Raw genomic sequence first — 15,663 nt, 5'->3', positions numbered from 1 at the left:
TTTAATTGCACTGTTAATAATAGAATACCATTTATTTAAATATTTTATATGTTTTCTACATTTTCAAATATATTGATTTTATATACAACACAGAATACAAAGTGTACAGAGCTCACTTTACATTATTATTTTTATTACAAATATTTGCATTGTAAAAAAGATAAACAAAAGAAATAGTATTTTTCATTTCTCCTCATATAGGTATTATACTGCAATCTCTTTATCGTAAAAATGCATCTTAAAATGTAGAATTTTTTAAATAAAACTGCACTCAAAAATAAAACAAGTCCACTCAGTCCTACTTCTTGTTCAGTCAATCGCTAAGACAAACATGTTTGTTTACATTTACAGGAGATAATGCTGCCCGCTTCTCATTTACAATGTCACCTGAAAGTGAGAACAGGCAATCACATGGCACTTTTTTAGCTGGTGTTGCAAGGTATTTGCGTGACAGATATGCTAAACATTCCTATGCCCCTTCATGCTTCGGCCATTATTCCAGAGGACATGCTTCCATGCTGATGACGGTTGTGCTCGACAACGATCTAAAGCAGTGTGGAATGCCGCACGTCCATTTTCATCATCTGAGTCAGATGCCACCAACAGAAGGTTGATTTTCTTTTTTTTGGTTGTGGTTTGGATTCTGTAGTTTCCAAATCGGAGTCTTGCTCTTTTAAGACTTCTGACAGCATATTCCACACCTTGCCCTGCTCATATTTTGGAAGGCACTTCAGATTCTTAAACCTTGTGCTGAGTGCTGTAGCTATCTTTAGAAATCTCACATTGGTACCTTCTTTATGTTTTGTCAAATCTGCAGTGACAGTGTTCTTAAATTGAACAACATGTGCTGGGTCATCATTCGAGACTGTCATAGCACAAAATATATGGCGGAATGTGGCTAAAACCACAGGCAAGAGACATACAATTCTCCCCACACCCCAGGAATTCAGTCACAAATTTAATTAACATATTATTTTTTAAACAAGTGTCATCAGCATGGAAGCATGTCCTCTAGAATGGTGGCCAAAGCATGAAGGGGTACGTGAATGCTTAGCATATGTGGCAGATAAATAGCTTGCAATGCCAGCTACAAAAGTGCCATGCAAATGCCTGTTCTCCCTTTTAGATGAGATTGTAAATAAGAATCAGGCAGCATTTTACAGGAGATAATGCTTGTTTGTCTTAGTGATTGGCTGAACAAGAAGTAGGACTGAGTGGACTTGTAGGCGCTAAAGTTTTACATTAATTTGTTTTTGAGTGCAGTTCTGTAACAAAAACATCTAAATTTGTAAGTTGCACTTTCATGATAAAGAGATTACACTATAGTACTTATATAAGGTGAATTGAAAAGTACTATTTTTTGTTTATTTTTACAGTGCAAATATTCATATTAAAAATAACAATATAAAGTGAGCACTGTACACTTTGCATTCTGTGTTGTAATTGAAATCAATATATTTGAAAATGTAAGAAAACATCCAAAAATATTTATAATAAATTTAATTTGGTATTCTATTATTGTTTAAAAGTGTGATTAACACTATGATTAATCCCAATCAATTTTTTAAATTGAGTTAATTTGTTTTGAGTTAATCACTTGAGCTAACTGCAATTAATTGACAGCCCTATTAAAAATGCTATTGACATTACATGTTTAGACTGGACTATATTTTATTACCTGGATATGGATAAGAGCTTGCTATTAATACTTATGCGCAGGTAAGTAAACGTAGGCTACTCCTGTCTGATTATCTCTCATTTTATATGACAATAAACTAGGTTAAATAATCAGTGGTGTTTTCATTATTCTGATGACTTCTTTACCAACTGTTCATCTCTTTTATACAGTCTAAGTACATAAATGGGTGGTTAGGGTTATTTTAGTTTAAGAATGAATGTGAAGGAATGGCAGGCATGTCAGTCCCAGGATATTAGAGAGACAAGGTGGGTAAGGTAATATGTTTTATTGGACCAACTTCTGTTGGTGGGGCAGACAAGTTTTGAGATACACACAGCTCTTCTTTCCTTTCCCAGACCGATAGAAGGCTTGTGTGGCTCAAAAGCTTCTCTCTATTACCAACAGAAGTTGGTTCAATAAAACATATTACCTCCCCCACCTTGTCTCTGTGAAGGAATGGAATAGATAGTAATCAAGGTAATCAATGAGTGTTTAGTTGTCTATATGGTGACTCTAGCGAAATCATATTCAAGGATTTTAATTTCTTACATTCTTTTTCTTATTTTTATTATTTTAAAATATATATTTTGGCATGCTGCATTATTTCTAGTACATATTAAATTAAAATTAATATGTATTTTATTCATGGGCTCTTCTGTGGTGCTTATCATTGTCTTTATTGCATCCCTCACACACGTACTAACACTGTTGCCAACTCTCTCAATATTATAAGGAATCTCCTGATTTTAAGCTACTCATGATGCTGTTAATGGCCCAATCTTACCAGCTTACTTTTGTCTGGATCTAAAGCCCTTAGTAATTATGAAGAGACTCCCATTGACTTTAATGAGCTTTGGATCAAGCCCATTAACCAAAACCATCACTGAAGGTAAAATTGACTTCCTGCTGATTCTTAATGGGAATTCTCCACAAGGACACAGGATAGGATGGCCCTCTAAGGGAGGTGGGCTCAGCCCCATGACTAATTAAGCTGGATCTCAGGGGATGGCTTTAAGACCAGGGATCAGATAACAGCCTGAAGGTAACCTGGTTCTCAGATAAAACACCAGTAAGCATCACAGTTAGGGAGAAAACTGAGGGGAGTAATTAGGAGGCCCAGGACTAGGGGAAAGTACCTGGAAGGCGGCGTTCCACTAGCTTGGAGCGTGAACTGGGCCTCAGTTCACAAGAACTTTTAAGCACCTATAAAATCAATGGGATTCACAAAGCCTGAGAGCAGTGCCCCGGCTCTCTATACAACAAACGGGGAAAGATAGTTGCCTTCAAATGGGATTCCCCAAAGTCAGCATGCTACGAAGCTCCTCACTTAAGAGAACTAATGGGAGATGCCAAACTGTGGTGTCTGTGCTAAGCCTTACCCATCTCTCAGAGATAGGTGCTTAAGTCCATGCTGCAGGCAGGTGTTTCCCTCTACTTGGGAATCTCAGCTGCAAACCCTCTCTGGGTGCTAGGCACATATACTATTTCAGCAAGAAGCCAGAAGAAGAACCTCCCTTATAATTTTGAGGCTAGTGGATAGGATACTCACCAGATAGACCCCCTCTCCATCTGAGTGGGAAAAGAGATCTGCCATCTCTCAGGTGGGTGCCCCAACAGCTGGGCTAGGGGATAATCTGATGTGGAAAAGGGGGCTCTTTCATTCTCTCCTGTTGAAGCTGTTCCACTTTGCATCAATAATTTTAAAAGGTCATCGGAGCAGGGGACTTAGATCCTGGATCTCCCAAGGAAGTGCTCTAACCCCCGTGATACAGAGTTATTCTCATGCTTGCTCTCTCTCTCTCTCTGGCCCAATGTTGAAGCTATGTCAGTGTGGCTAAATAATGAGAGACTCACTCGGCCAGAGAGAGAAAGAATGAATTAAGCTTAAGCAGTTAATGAAAAAACCCAAACATTTTCTTGATCTGAAAGTCATTGAGAGAATATTAACATGGAACACCACAATGCCATTTTTGTAGTCAGTTTTCAAAGAAGGATGATACTTTAGTGAAAGTAATGTACTGGAAGACAGTTGCTAAATTCAGAATGATGTGAATAAAGTGTATGTAGGGACAGAGAATTGATTTAAACTAATATATAAAAGTGAAAACTATGTGGAATGAAGCTACTGGAGGAATTAGAGATAGATCGTAGCCAAACCCTAAAACATGAACACCCTAGTACTACTGACTCCTTGAAATCAAAATCCACATTTTATAGCCAGAGTGCATCTGCCCTCATAACCAAAACTGTAATCATCCAGGGCAAAATCCTTGCTTTCATATTCAAATAAATCTTTTGGGCCTAATTCGGTCCTAACTTGCATCCCACACTATTCCACTGGAGCCACTAAAACTGTACAGTGTGTGACAGAGCACAGTTTGGCCTTATTAACTTCAATGGATAGGAAGATTTACAACCAAAAAAATCATAATCTAAGCAGGTTGCATAATACAGGGCAGACACTGGGACACTGCTTATACATTAGCTAATGTCTAAGTATTATATAGAAGCTAATTGTTACTGTTACCATGATTAAATAAAATATGTCACAAACAAACAAAAGACATGAAAACCAGCTTGTCACTAAAGAGGAGCAGAATCTACAGATTATATTCAAGAGGTAAATTAACATTCTCAGGTTAGTTTGTGCTTTGTTGAGTAGGTATACATTTCTCCTCGTGGGCATCTACCCTCATTAATAGTGTACACAAGTTATACTACAACTGAGGCACAACGCTAATTACACAGGTAAAATATAAACCCACCATATAGACAGTACAAATAAACAGGACTCAGCAGGATGGGTCTAACACTTGCACAATGAGATATAAGAATATCTGCTTTATATTGGAAGTATGTATGATGAAACTATTATGATGTTCAGTACCTTCACATCCTCTTTCTATTTGCCCGTTGCAAAACAGGGCATCCGAGATCAGATCAGGCAGACGTCCATTTAAGTCAACTGATGCAAGGCAACCTTGAAATCCCTCCTTTGCATGCACCAGTTTTGGTAAGGATTTATACATTTCTTTCGCCACTCCTCCAATATACAAATCACCTGTTAAACAGAAGTAAATATTAGTCATAGAAAAGAGAGCTAGTAGGTCTTTTGGTTTGCTTAAATATCTGGCCTTCTCTTTCTAAATAACATAGAATCATAGAATATCAGGGTTGCAAGGGACCTCAGGAGGTCATCTAGTCCAACCCCCTGCTCAAAGCAAGACCAATCCCCAACTAAATCATCCCAGCCAGGGCTTTGTCAAGCCTGACCTTAAAAACCTCTAAGGAAGGAGATTCCACCACCTCCCTAGGTAACACATTCCAGTGTTTCACCACCCTCCTAGTGAAAAAGTTTTTTCCTAATATCCAATCTAAACCTCCCCCACTGCAACTTGAGACCATTACTCCTTGTTCTGTCATCTGCTACCACCGAGAACAGTGTAGATCCATCCTCTTTGGAACCCCCTTTCAGCTAGTTGAAAGCAGCTATCAAATCCCCCCTCATTCTTCTCTTCTGCAGACTAAACAATCCCAGTTCCCTCAGCCTCTCTTCATAAGTCATGTGTTCCAGTCCTCTAATTATTTTTGTTGCCCTCCACTGGACACTTTCCCATTTTTCCACATCTTTCTTGTAGCGTGGGACCCAAATCTGGAAGCTGTACTCCAGATGAGGCCTCACCAATGTCGAATAGAGGGGAATGATCACGTCCCTTGATCTGCTGGCAATGCCTCTAGTTATACAGCCCAAAATCCCATTAGCCTTCTTGGCAACAAGGGCACACTGTTGACTCATATCCAGCTTCTCATCCACTGTAACCCCTAGGTCCTTTTCTGCAGCACTGCTGCCAAGCCATTCGATCCCTAGTCTGTATTTTGTGTTTTGTCACATATTTTGTGGGGAGACACCATCACTACGGTGTTCTGAGTGAGAGTATTGAGATGCTGGAACTTGCCCCCACTTTGGTCCAAAATAGCCTGATTTTGGTGATCTTCCAAGCATGTTGCAAAAGACACACATGTGACTGGGGAGCTTGGAGAGGGCGTAAGGTATGCTTCCAACAATAATGAAGGGGTGGAAAGGAGCTTTTTTGTAAGAGGCTGACTTCCAGACTTCCCAATTGAATAATTTTAATGTTGTGGGGTTTTTACTTTATTTTTTTTCCAGTACCAGTTATGTTTTAAGGCTCCCTAGAGTCTTTTATAATCATCTTTTAAAATCAAAATGAAGAAAACAAGCATAGATTGCTGGTTTGATGTTACCTTCAGGTGAATAGATTTTTAGACTTTCTGACATCTCAGTGAAAGATAAAACAGGATGCAATATTTGTCTGTTTCAATTGGCTACAAGTACAATGCCACCATACTATATGATTATTTTGTATTCTGTGCCATAGGATAAGTAGAATAAGACAGGTTCTTGGTCCCAACAAGCTGATACCCCAATACTACTCACTGTTTTATAATTAGTTAATAAAACTCTTAGGTACTTACATGACCTCACCACCATAGTATCTGAGCATCTCTCAGTGTTTAATGTATTTATTCTCACAACACCCCTGTGAGGTAGGGAAGTGTCCATTTTACAGATGAGGAACATAGGCCCAGATCCTCAAAAGTATTTAGGCTCCTAACTACCATTAATTTCAGTGGGACTTATGAGCCTAAATACTTTTGAGTATCTGGCCTAATGTCACACAGAAAGTCTGTGATAGAACATGCAATTGAATTTGGGTCTCCAGAATCCTAGGTTAGTATCTTAACTACTGTACAATACTTCTGTGACACTCTTTCCCTTGGGTGAGCACCCTGTAACTCTCACATTCCTCATCTGTATATGGTTGTGATATTGCATATAAAGCTGGACATGTAAGGTATCAGTGGAAAGGTTATGATCAGCTGAAACCCATTGTTCCATCTAAATATGTGTATCATTAATGCATATAAAATTATAAGAATTGTGTTGAATGATTTTCACTAAAATACACTGTGGGTTTGGGAAGCACCCAGGTACTAGCTATCCAGAGACAACAACAAAGAAAGTAACCAACGCTCAGGTGGGTGCTGAACAGACATCACTAGCCATTGTCCAGCAGAGGAGTTGCAGTTTAATGACTCACTCACGGGGGTGTTTCTTCACCTTGGACTCAGCAAAGCCCACCAGACATGCCTGGACTAGTGTTCTCCAAGCACATGGACTAAGAGTATAAAAAAGAACACAGTGGCCCCATGCTTGTCCTTTTCTCCTCCCCCCCCCAATGCTGCAATCAACAAGAACACTCAGAAGACTGAATACTCCAACAGTGAAGACTGGCTCAAGTTTCAAGGGTGAAACCAGTTTGTTATGAACTGTAACATCCAGTGGGGTGAGAAAACTGCTTGATCTAAATACTGCCTAATGTCTTACAGGTTTAGGATTTAGATTGTGCGCTTATTTTGTTTTCTTTGGTAACTATCTCTGGCTTTTTGCCTATCATTTATAATCACTTAAAATCTATCTTTTGTAATCAATAATCTTGTTTACCTTTACATGTGAGTTTGCCTGAAAAGCTTGGTAAATTTGCTCAGGTTTACAAAGGCTGCTGTATATCCACTTTCCAATAATGAAGTGGTAAACCAATTAATAAAATTGAATTGCTCAAGAAAGGGTCTTGAGCACTGCAAGATGGTATATTCCTGATGTACAAGGCTGGAAGCTGGGGGGATTTGGCTGGTGTCTTTCTCTGTGTGATTTCATGAGTGGCTCTGTGAGCATTCACACTTTAGAGCTTACAAGTAGAAGTATGAAGGGGCATACAAATGGTTAGCATATCTTGCATGAAAATATCATGCATCGCCGGCTACAACAGTGCCATGTGAATGCCTGATCTCAGTTTCAGGTGGCATTGTACATAAAAAGCAGGTAGCATTATCTCCTGTAAATATAAACAAACTTGTTTGTCTAAGCAATAGGCTGAACAAGAAGTAGGACTGAGTGGACTTGTAGACTCTAAAGTTTTACATTGTTTTGTTTTTTAGTGCAGTTGTCTAACAAAAAAGTTCTACATTTGTAGGTTGCACTTTCACGATAAAGAGATTGCACTACAGTACTTGTATGAGGTGAATTGAAAAATACTATTTTTTGTTTATTTTTTTAAAGTGCAAATATGTGTAATAAAAAAAATACAAAGTGAGCACTCTACACTTATAACTGTGTTATAATTGAAATCGATATATTTGAAAATATAGAAAAATATCCAAAATGTTTATAAAATTAAATTTGTATTCTATTATGGTTTAACACTGTGATTAAAACTGTGATTAATCACAACTATTTTTTAAAATCTAGTTAATTTGTTTTGTGTTAATCACTTGAGTTAACTGGGATTAACCCAAACCCTCACATAGATAGAGTCAGAGGCCTCAATTACCTCCTGTATCTAGGCTCCACTTGGCTCAGGGAAAGGAAGACTTGCTGTGCTGGCCAACACAAGTTAATCACAGGAAAGACCATATACCAGTGGAGGTTTGTTGTAGTAGAGACACATTCTACCAGGATCCTCTTCCTGTCCTGCCATTCTCCTTACACTGGCATTGAGGGTAGTATGTCTAGCACAGGAACTGCCCCAATAGGTTTACACGACCAGGAATTTCTCCACAAGGGAAATTCTCCACTAGCCAATTATGGCCAAACTTCTGAACATCACAAAGTGCAAAGATCATACTGGATATTCTGGCCTTAAGTATATGACCAGGTATGAAAAGGAGCTAGATAATTTATGACTGTTTCAAAACCAACCAACCAAATAACATAACACCATGTGCTAGTGAAAGGTGTTGAGTTTCAGGGATCTTATAAGAATACCACAATATTATACACACTGAAGTACACCTGTATTACTAGTGTAAAATATAGTGGTTTTGACCACAGCTGGAGGACACTGTAGTGCTTCTTTATATGGAAGTCCTTGAGACTTGAATCCTATATCTTATACAAAAGGTTCTAGGGAATGCTTCAGCAAAGTGTCTTGGCCCTTACATGGAAGGATTATATACAGGGCTGAGAGTAGTTCAGTTTCGATTCCCGTTTAAATTTTGGTCTCTGCTGAGACTGACAGTAAGGTAGCCAATTAATGCCAATAATGGTGATTGTTAGATTGTCGATAGCGAATTGGACTGAGACCACCAATTCATTTCCCATAGGCCACCAAATGTCTTTCAGACACTAACAATTTTAGTCACTATGGACCAGCCTGTCAACCTGAATTGGACATGAATCAGTGAGCTAGAGATTAAGTACTTTGTATCACATTACTACTCCTTTGAGTCATCCAGTCCACACATTAGCAATATCTATAGCAATGTATACTAAGAAAAGAATAATTAAATCTCATGCTTCAGAACATAAGCTTGTTGCCTGCTGGGGTTCAAGAAGGAATTCTCTGCCCATCTCAAATGGCTACGTGATCTGAAGAGTCAACAATGGTTTCCTCTGGAGCATTAGCTATTGTCAACTCTTGAAGGTAGGACATCAGATAGAACAGAATAGTGATCTGATCTGCCTGTAGCAATTCCTGCATTCCCACAAATAGGGCATAATTATTTCCTTAGTAGGACTGGAATTGGTACATTTTCAGTCCATTGCATTGGAAATAAGGCAGATAATAAAAATGTTCCTTCTTTTTCTCATATGAAACACAGTGAAAATCAAACCCTAAGAGTTTTTCTGAACTACTGATCTGTCAATGGTTGTCTGACATGTATATAATTTCTCTGAATTCATTATGGTAGACTTGAAAGTGGGAAATTTCAAGGTAAAAGAAAGTCAACAAAATACTAGAGCTATAGCACAAAGATTAATTTCATCCTCTTTCATTTCACATTCTTGTCCACTCTACTATAAAAGAAGTTTACATTTTCCACGCAGAACCTTCCAGATTCTTTTGATTCATTAAAACCTTTAGAGATATTGATTCAATATGATGATATCCCAATAATGCCTAGACCTGTTTCTTAGGCAAGGCAGTCCACTGTTCCATGAAGCCATGTATTCAAGGGCCAATTATGGTGAATAACTATTACAATGCAAGGTCATAGCAGCATTATAAGAAGAGAAGCTCAGATTACTCCTGTAAATATGTGTTGGAAGTCATCAACAAGATGCTCCCTTAGTTAACCATAAGACCCACAGAAACATGAATATACACAGCATGATGTGTATGTTTCTGGTGAAATAGTTTATGGTTTAATTACAGCTTCCTAGCCATGATTAATCTTCTAAAAAAAATAGGACCACCGTAATAGGATATAATGTGTTTTATAAAATATACCACACTTAGCATTGTAAAAGATGTCATACTTAGCAAACTGCTTACGTTGCTCACTGGTGACTTCCTGCATAAACTGGAACATTGGAAATATGTTTGTGATGAGATGAAAAAAAATCTGTGGCAACCATAGGCAACTCTTTCCAGGCTCAGTAAATATCCTGACTAAGCTGCAAGAGGAGGACAATTTATCAGCTGAAGCAGCAGGTTTCAAATCACTGAACATTATTTCCTATATGCTTGAGAAACTCTCAGAACAGCAGAAAGCTATGCTCAACTACTTAAAGAAGCACAAGACAAACAACCAAAACTAAATAAATAAAAACCAGCCGCTGGAAAGAATCCAGTCCATTGAACTTGATAGCCAGTGATGAGTTCATTAACCAGACACTGCCACAGATACAATTAATTTGTAGAAAAATGTGACATCTCTGCTTGAGCACTAGAACACTCGTTCCCAAACTTGTTCTGCCACTTGTGCAGGCAAAGCCCCTGGCGGGCCGGGCTGGTTTGTTTACCTGCCGGCGCGGGCCAAGGGACATACTGGCCGCTGCTTCCAGCAGCTCCCATTGGCCTGGAGCAGCGAACCACGGCCACTGGGAGCCTGCGGATGGGGCAGGTAAACAAACCGGCCTGGCCCGCCAGGGGCTTTCCCTGCACAAGTGGCGGAACAAGTTTGGGAACCACTGCACTAGACTAACTCGGCAAAATATTTCTCATCAGTGACAAAACTGATGGAAAATAAAAGTAAAATATTTACTAAAGGGAGAGCTGGTTAAAAAAAAAAGACTGTTTTGGGGAATTTTTGGATTTTTTAATTCCCTGACATGTTTTCATTAAAACAACATGTGAAAAAAAATCTGCTCTCAAAAGACAAAAACTGAAGGCTTTTTTGGCCTTTGGGATTTTGCACCCATCCCTGTCTTTTCTGCTGTCAAAAAGGGGAAGAAGATGTGCAGAAAGGGAAAGAAAAGGGGAAATAAAATTTTCCAGAAATTTGTTGTTTTTGGTTTTCTATGGAAGAAACATTTTTAAAAGAAATTGCTTTTTTTCTTTAGAAAAAAAGGCCATTTGCTATCAAAAATAGTTGAGATGGGTAATTTTTGACTAGCTTTATGGGCTACATTTTGACTCAAGATGACATGCTCAGACAGGGTCCGAGGGGAAATGTATAACTCCCCTCATGCCCATGTATGGCCACTTGAAGCTTCAGTTTGGGCACAAAAGAGTAAGGGGCACTGTATGTTCACTCTCTCTCCCCCCCCCCCCGCCTTCTTTCCCTGGGGCCAGTTTTGTTCAACATCTTTATTAATGATCTGGATAATAGAATGGATTGCACCCTCAGCAAGCAGATGACATGAAGCTGGGGAGAGAGGTAGATATGCTGGAGGGTAGGGATAGGGTCCAGAGGGACCGAGACAAATTGGAGGATTGAGCCAAAAGAAATCTGATGAGGTTCAACAAGGACAAGTGCAGAGTCCTGCACTTGGGATGGAAGAATCCCATGCACCGCTACAGGCTGGGGACCCACTGGCTAAATGGCAGTTCTGCAAAAAAGGACCTGGGGATTACAGTGGATGAGAAGCTGGATATGAGTCAGCAGTGTGCCCTTGTTGCCAAGAAGGCTAAGCAGATATTGGGCTGCATTAGTAAGAGCATTGCCAGCAGATCGAGGGAAGTGATTATTCCCCTCTATTTGGCACTGGTGAAGCCACATCTGGAGTATTGTGTCTAGTTTTTGGCCCCCTACTACAGAAAGGATGTGGATAAATTGGAGAGTCCAGTGGAGGGAACGAAAATGATCAGGGGGCTGGGGCACATGCCTTACGAGGAGAGGCTGAGGAAACTGGGCTTATTTAGTCTGCAGAAGAGAAGAGTGAGGGGGGATTTGATAGCAGCCTTCAACTACCTGAAGGGGGGTTCCAAAGAGGATGGAGCTCAGTTGTTCTCAGTGGTGGCAGATGACAGAGCAAGGAGAAATGGTCTCAAGATGCAGTGGCCAAGGTCTAGGTTGGATATTAGGAAACACTGTTTCACTAGGAGGGTGGTGAAGTACTAGAATGGGTTACCTAGGGAGGTGGTAGAATCTCTATCATTAGAGGTTTTTAAGGCCCAGCTTGACAAAGCCCTGGATGGGATGATTTAGTTGGTGTTGATCCTGCTTTGAGCAGGGGGTTCTTCTAGATGACCTTCTGAGGACTTTTCCAATCTTAATCTTCTATGATTCTATGAAGGAGAAGGGAAAATCTTGCTTCGCCCCTCAATGCACTAGGGGCCAGGAGAGCTGACATGTCATTATATAAGATCCAGGAGTTGTAATTTGTTGATGTTATGCTCTTGTAGTGGCACAATGATGTCTTATTCTCTACTAAAAGTTGTATTGTTTGGATATAATCTAGCACTAAATTTTCGAAAAAAGCATTTTTGTTGTTTCTTCGTGACTTGTTTCTTCATGACTTGTTCACATTTTCCACTGAAAAAGAGAGAGCCACTTCATAGCACACACACCCCCTCTTTATTTTCCATGAAGGCTTTAATTCCACATTCACAAGGGACAATTAGATTCTCTACATAATTCAATCCATCAGAAAATGAAAATAAGGCAGAATCTCTGAGTGTTGCTAAGTAGAAATCAAGTATATGCAGTAAACACCATTGGGGGTTACAGGACGAGTAAGTCAGAGGAGAATTTAGCCTTTTGTCTACTGAAAGCGGGATCAGCAGACCATGCTCCAAACTCTCTTACACCTGCTTTTCTCTTGTTTACAGTGAATTGTAAACTCTCTACACAAGACATTCATGCTGAATATCTCTGTCTACATATGATCACACACTATGGGCCTTCCTCCTGCATGCTCCCCATACACGTAACTCCCACGGACTTCAATGTGAGTTACATGATCTAAGCACTTGGAGGAACAGGCTCTAAATTTGTGTCTGTTTATTTGTCCGCATATTGTCTATGTGAACTACTGTCCTCACTGTCCTCACTGTCTGTTCAATGGTAAGAGAGCTGGACACCTTCTACAGGCTGCAGCCTACCCAAAGTAAACCCTATTACTAGTACAAATGTTAGAGTGCTTCATGAGTTGCCTATAATTAACCAACTTCATGTCCAATTATTTTCTTTCTTTCTTTTTTAACATCTGGAAAAAAAAAACACAAAAGAGATAAATTGTTTATTAAGTTACAAAGTTAACCACCATAATTTACCGGGAGCAAAAGGTTTCTTTCTTTTTTTTTCAGAATTTGTTTTCCTCCTAGAATTATTTTGATTTTTTCACATATACTCCTGTACTGTCTTCAAATTCATCTTGACATTTTTAATTAAAAAAAAAAAGACTTCAAAGTAACATATCTGGAAAGGACAAATAAGGACAGAGAAGTAGCAAAGGAATAAAAGAAAGAGGCAAAGGGTAGAAAAAACAGCGGATTCCTTTTGTGTTATCCAGGCATGCTTGGAGGAAGAGGTCTATAAGTAGGAGAAAATATTCCTCAACCTCATAATTCTCCTTCCATTTCTATTATAAAAGTCAATATTATAGAGGCATCTTCATTCTTGGTCAAACATTTAGCAGCATGGTCATTTCCATGTTCAAGATAGTTAAGTCCCAGACAGACTGCGAAGAGCTACAAAAGGATCTCACAAAACTGTGTGACTGGGCAACAAAATGGCAGATGAAATTTAATGTTGATAAATGCAAAGTAATGCACATTGGAAAACATAATCCTAACTATACATACACAATGATGGGGTCTAAATTAGCTGTTACCACTCAAGAAAGAGATCTTGGAGTCATTGTGGATAGTTCTCTGAAATCATCCACTCAATGTACAGCGGCAGTCAAAAAAATTAACAGAATGTTGGGAATCATCAAGAAAAGGATAAATAATAAGACAGAAAATATCATATTGCCTCTATATAAATCCATGGTAGGCCCACACCTTGAATACTGTGTGCAGATGTGGTCGCTCCATCTCAAAAAAGATATATTGGAATTGGAAAAGATTCAGGAAAGGGCAACAAAAATGATTAGGGGTATAGAACGGCTTCAGTATGAGGAGAGATTAATAAGACTGGGACTTTTCAGCTTGAAAAAGAAGTGACTAAGGGGGGATATGATAGAGGTCTATAAAATCATGAGTGGTATGGAGAAAGTAAATACGGAAGTGTTATTTACTCCTTCTCATAACACAAGAACAAGGGGCCACCAAATGAACTTAATAGGTAGCAGGTTTAAAACAAACACAAGAAAGTATTTTTTTCATGCAACGCATTGTCAACCTCTGGAACTCCTTGCCAGAGGGTGTTATGAAGGCCAATACTATAACAGGGTTCAAAAGGGAGCTAGATAGATTCATGGAAGATAGGCCCATCAATGGCTATTAGCCAGGATGGGCAGGAATGGTGTCCCTAGCCTCTGTTTGCCAGAAACTGTGATTGGGTGACAGGGCATGGATCACTTGATGATAACCTTTGGGGCGCCTGCCATTGGCCACTGTCAGAGGACAGGATACTGGGCTTGATGGACCTTTGGTCTGACCCAGTATGGCTGTTGTTATGTTCTTATGTCTTTTTTGAATCCTCTGATTCAGCACTATAAATAAGTACCAGTATTTCTAGAGGACATGTATATTACAACCTGCAGAGGCAAACAGTAAAGGAAAAAGAGTGAAGGAAAACATTGCCAGTAGTACAGGTAGTGCTAAGACTCATGCTGCTGGGTCAGGGATACCACAATGATGGCAAAGAAAACCTCTGTTAGGGTGAAATCCAATTCTCACTGAAGTCAATGAAAGTTTTTCCACTGATTTCATTTGTAGTTGACTAGAGCCTTTGGTGCATATACTGAGATGCCATTTTCAATATAGAGAGTTAAGATTTACTGCTTAATAAATCAATCAAGCTTCTGAGCTTATCTTGTAAATTATTTGTATCAAACTGCTATGGAAAAAATGATACAGAACCACTACATCACATACGTGATACAGAAACAAATGTACTAATGTTCACCTAGTAAAGAACTTACACACAATTTCCCCCTTCTCCCCACCCCCCAAGATCTTTTTAATTTGCTGCACTTGTTCAGCGAGGAAACTAAAAGAGTTGTGAAGGCTGAACCAATGAAATTTAAAATAAAACTTTGGGACAGAGTGGCCCACATCCTTTTTTTTACCGATTTTAGTAAATAATTCTTACTTTTTGGCACTATCTTCATCACTAACATGCTATCAATGACACATGCATTGCTTCTCCCCTATGGATCAGTCATCAGCCAAGACCTTCTATATTGCATGCTCTCGGGGGCAAAGGCTATTTGTTGATTTTGATGAACATCATTGTCCTCAAATTACTTGTAGAGAGAGAATTCCTTTAGTCATTGCCTCATAAATGTGCCAGCAGCATATAAAATGTACTCCGAGTAGACAGAGTAGATATTTGAGGGTAGGTAGCTAAGATATTGTACTGCAACTTTATTCACTGTTGGCAATAGCTTTTTCTTGTGCCAAGGAAAGGCTCATTATTTTGGGTGAATAATACTGTTCATTCAGATGTGGTTCCTACTACAGAGAAACAGGCAATGAAGATTTAACAGGAACCACAACTTGTGTCTTCATCAGACCAAAATAAAGAAGTCGCTCCTGGAGCTTTTTTGGATGGTGTTGCATAGGACTCAG

At 39.2% G+C, this 15,663-nt stretch overlaps 1 protein-coding gene across 44 annotated transcripts in view; it reads right to left on the bottom strand.

Moving 5' to 3' along the window:
- NRXN1 (neurexin 1) overlaps positions 1–15,663 on the bottom strand; it is a 1,224,094-nt gene that overhangs the window by 572,547 nt on the left and 635,884 nt on the right. For all 44 annotated transcript variants that reach the window (XM_043543816.1, XM_043543819.1, XM_043543831.1 and 41 more), the window contains one exon: positions 4,566–4,739. In XM_043543816.1, the coding sequence (XP_043399751.1) occupies positions 4,566–4,739 (174 nt within the window). The remainder of the gene's footprint in view (positions 1–4,565; positions 4,740–15,663) is intronic.

Source organism: Chelonia mydas, chromosome 3, assembly GCF_015237465.2.
Source record: "Chelonia mydas isolate rCheMyd1 chromosome 3, rCheMyd1.pri.v2, whole genome shotgun sequence".
NCBI lineage: Eukaryota > Metazoa > Chordata > Testudines > Cheloniidae > Chelonia > Chelonia mydas.
Note: the sequence above shows the minus strand (reverse complement) of the source record. Positions and strands in the feature narration are given on the sequence as shown.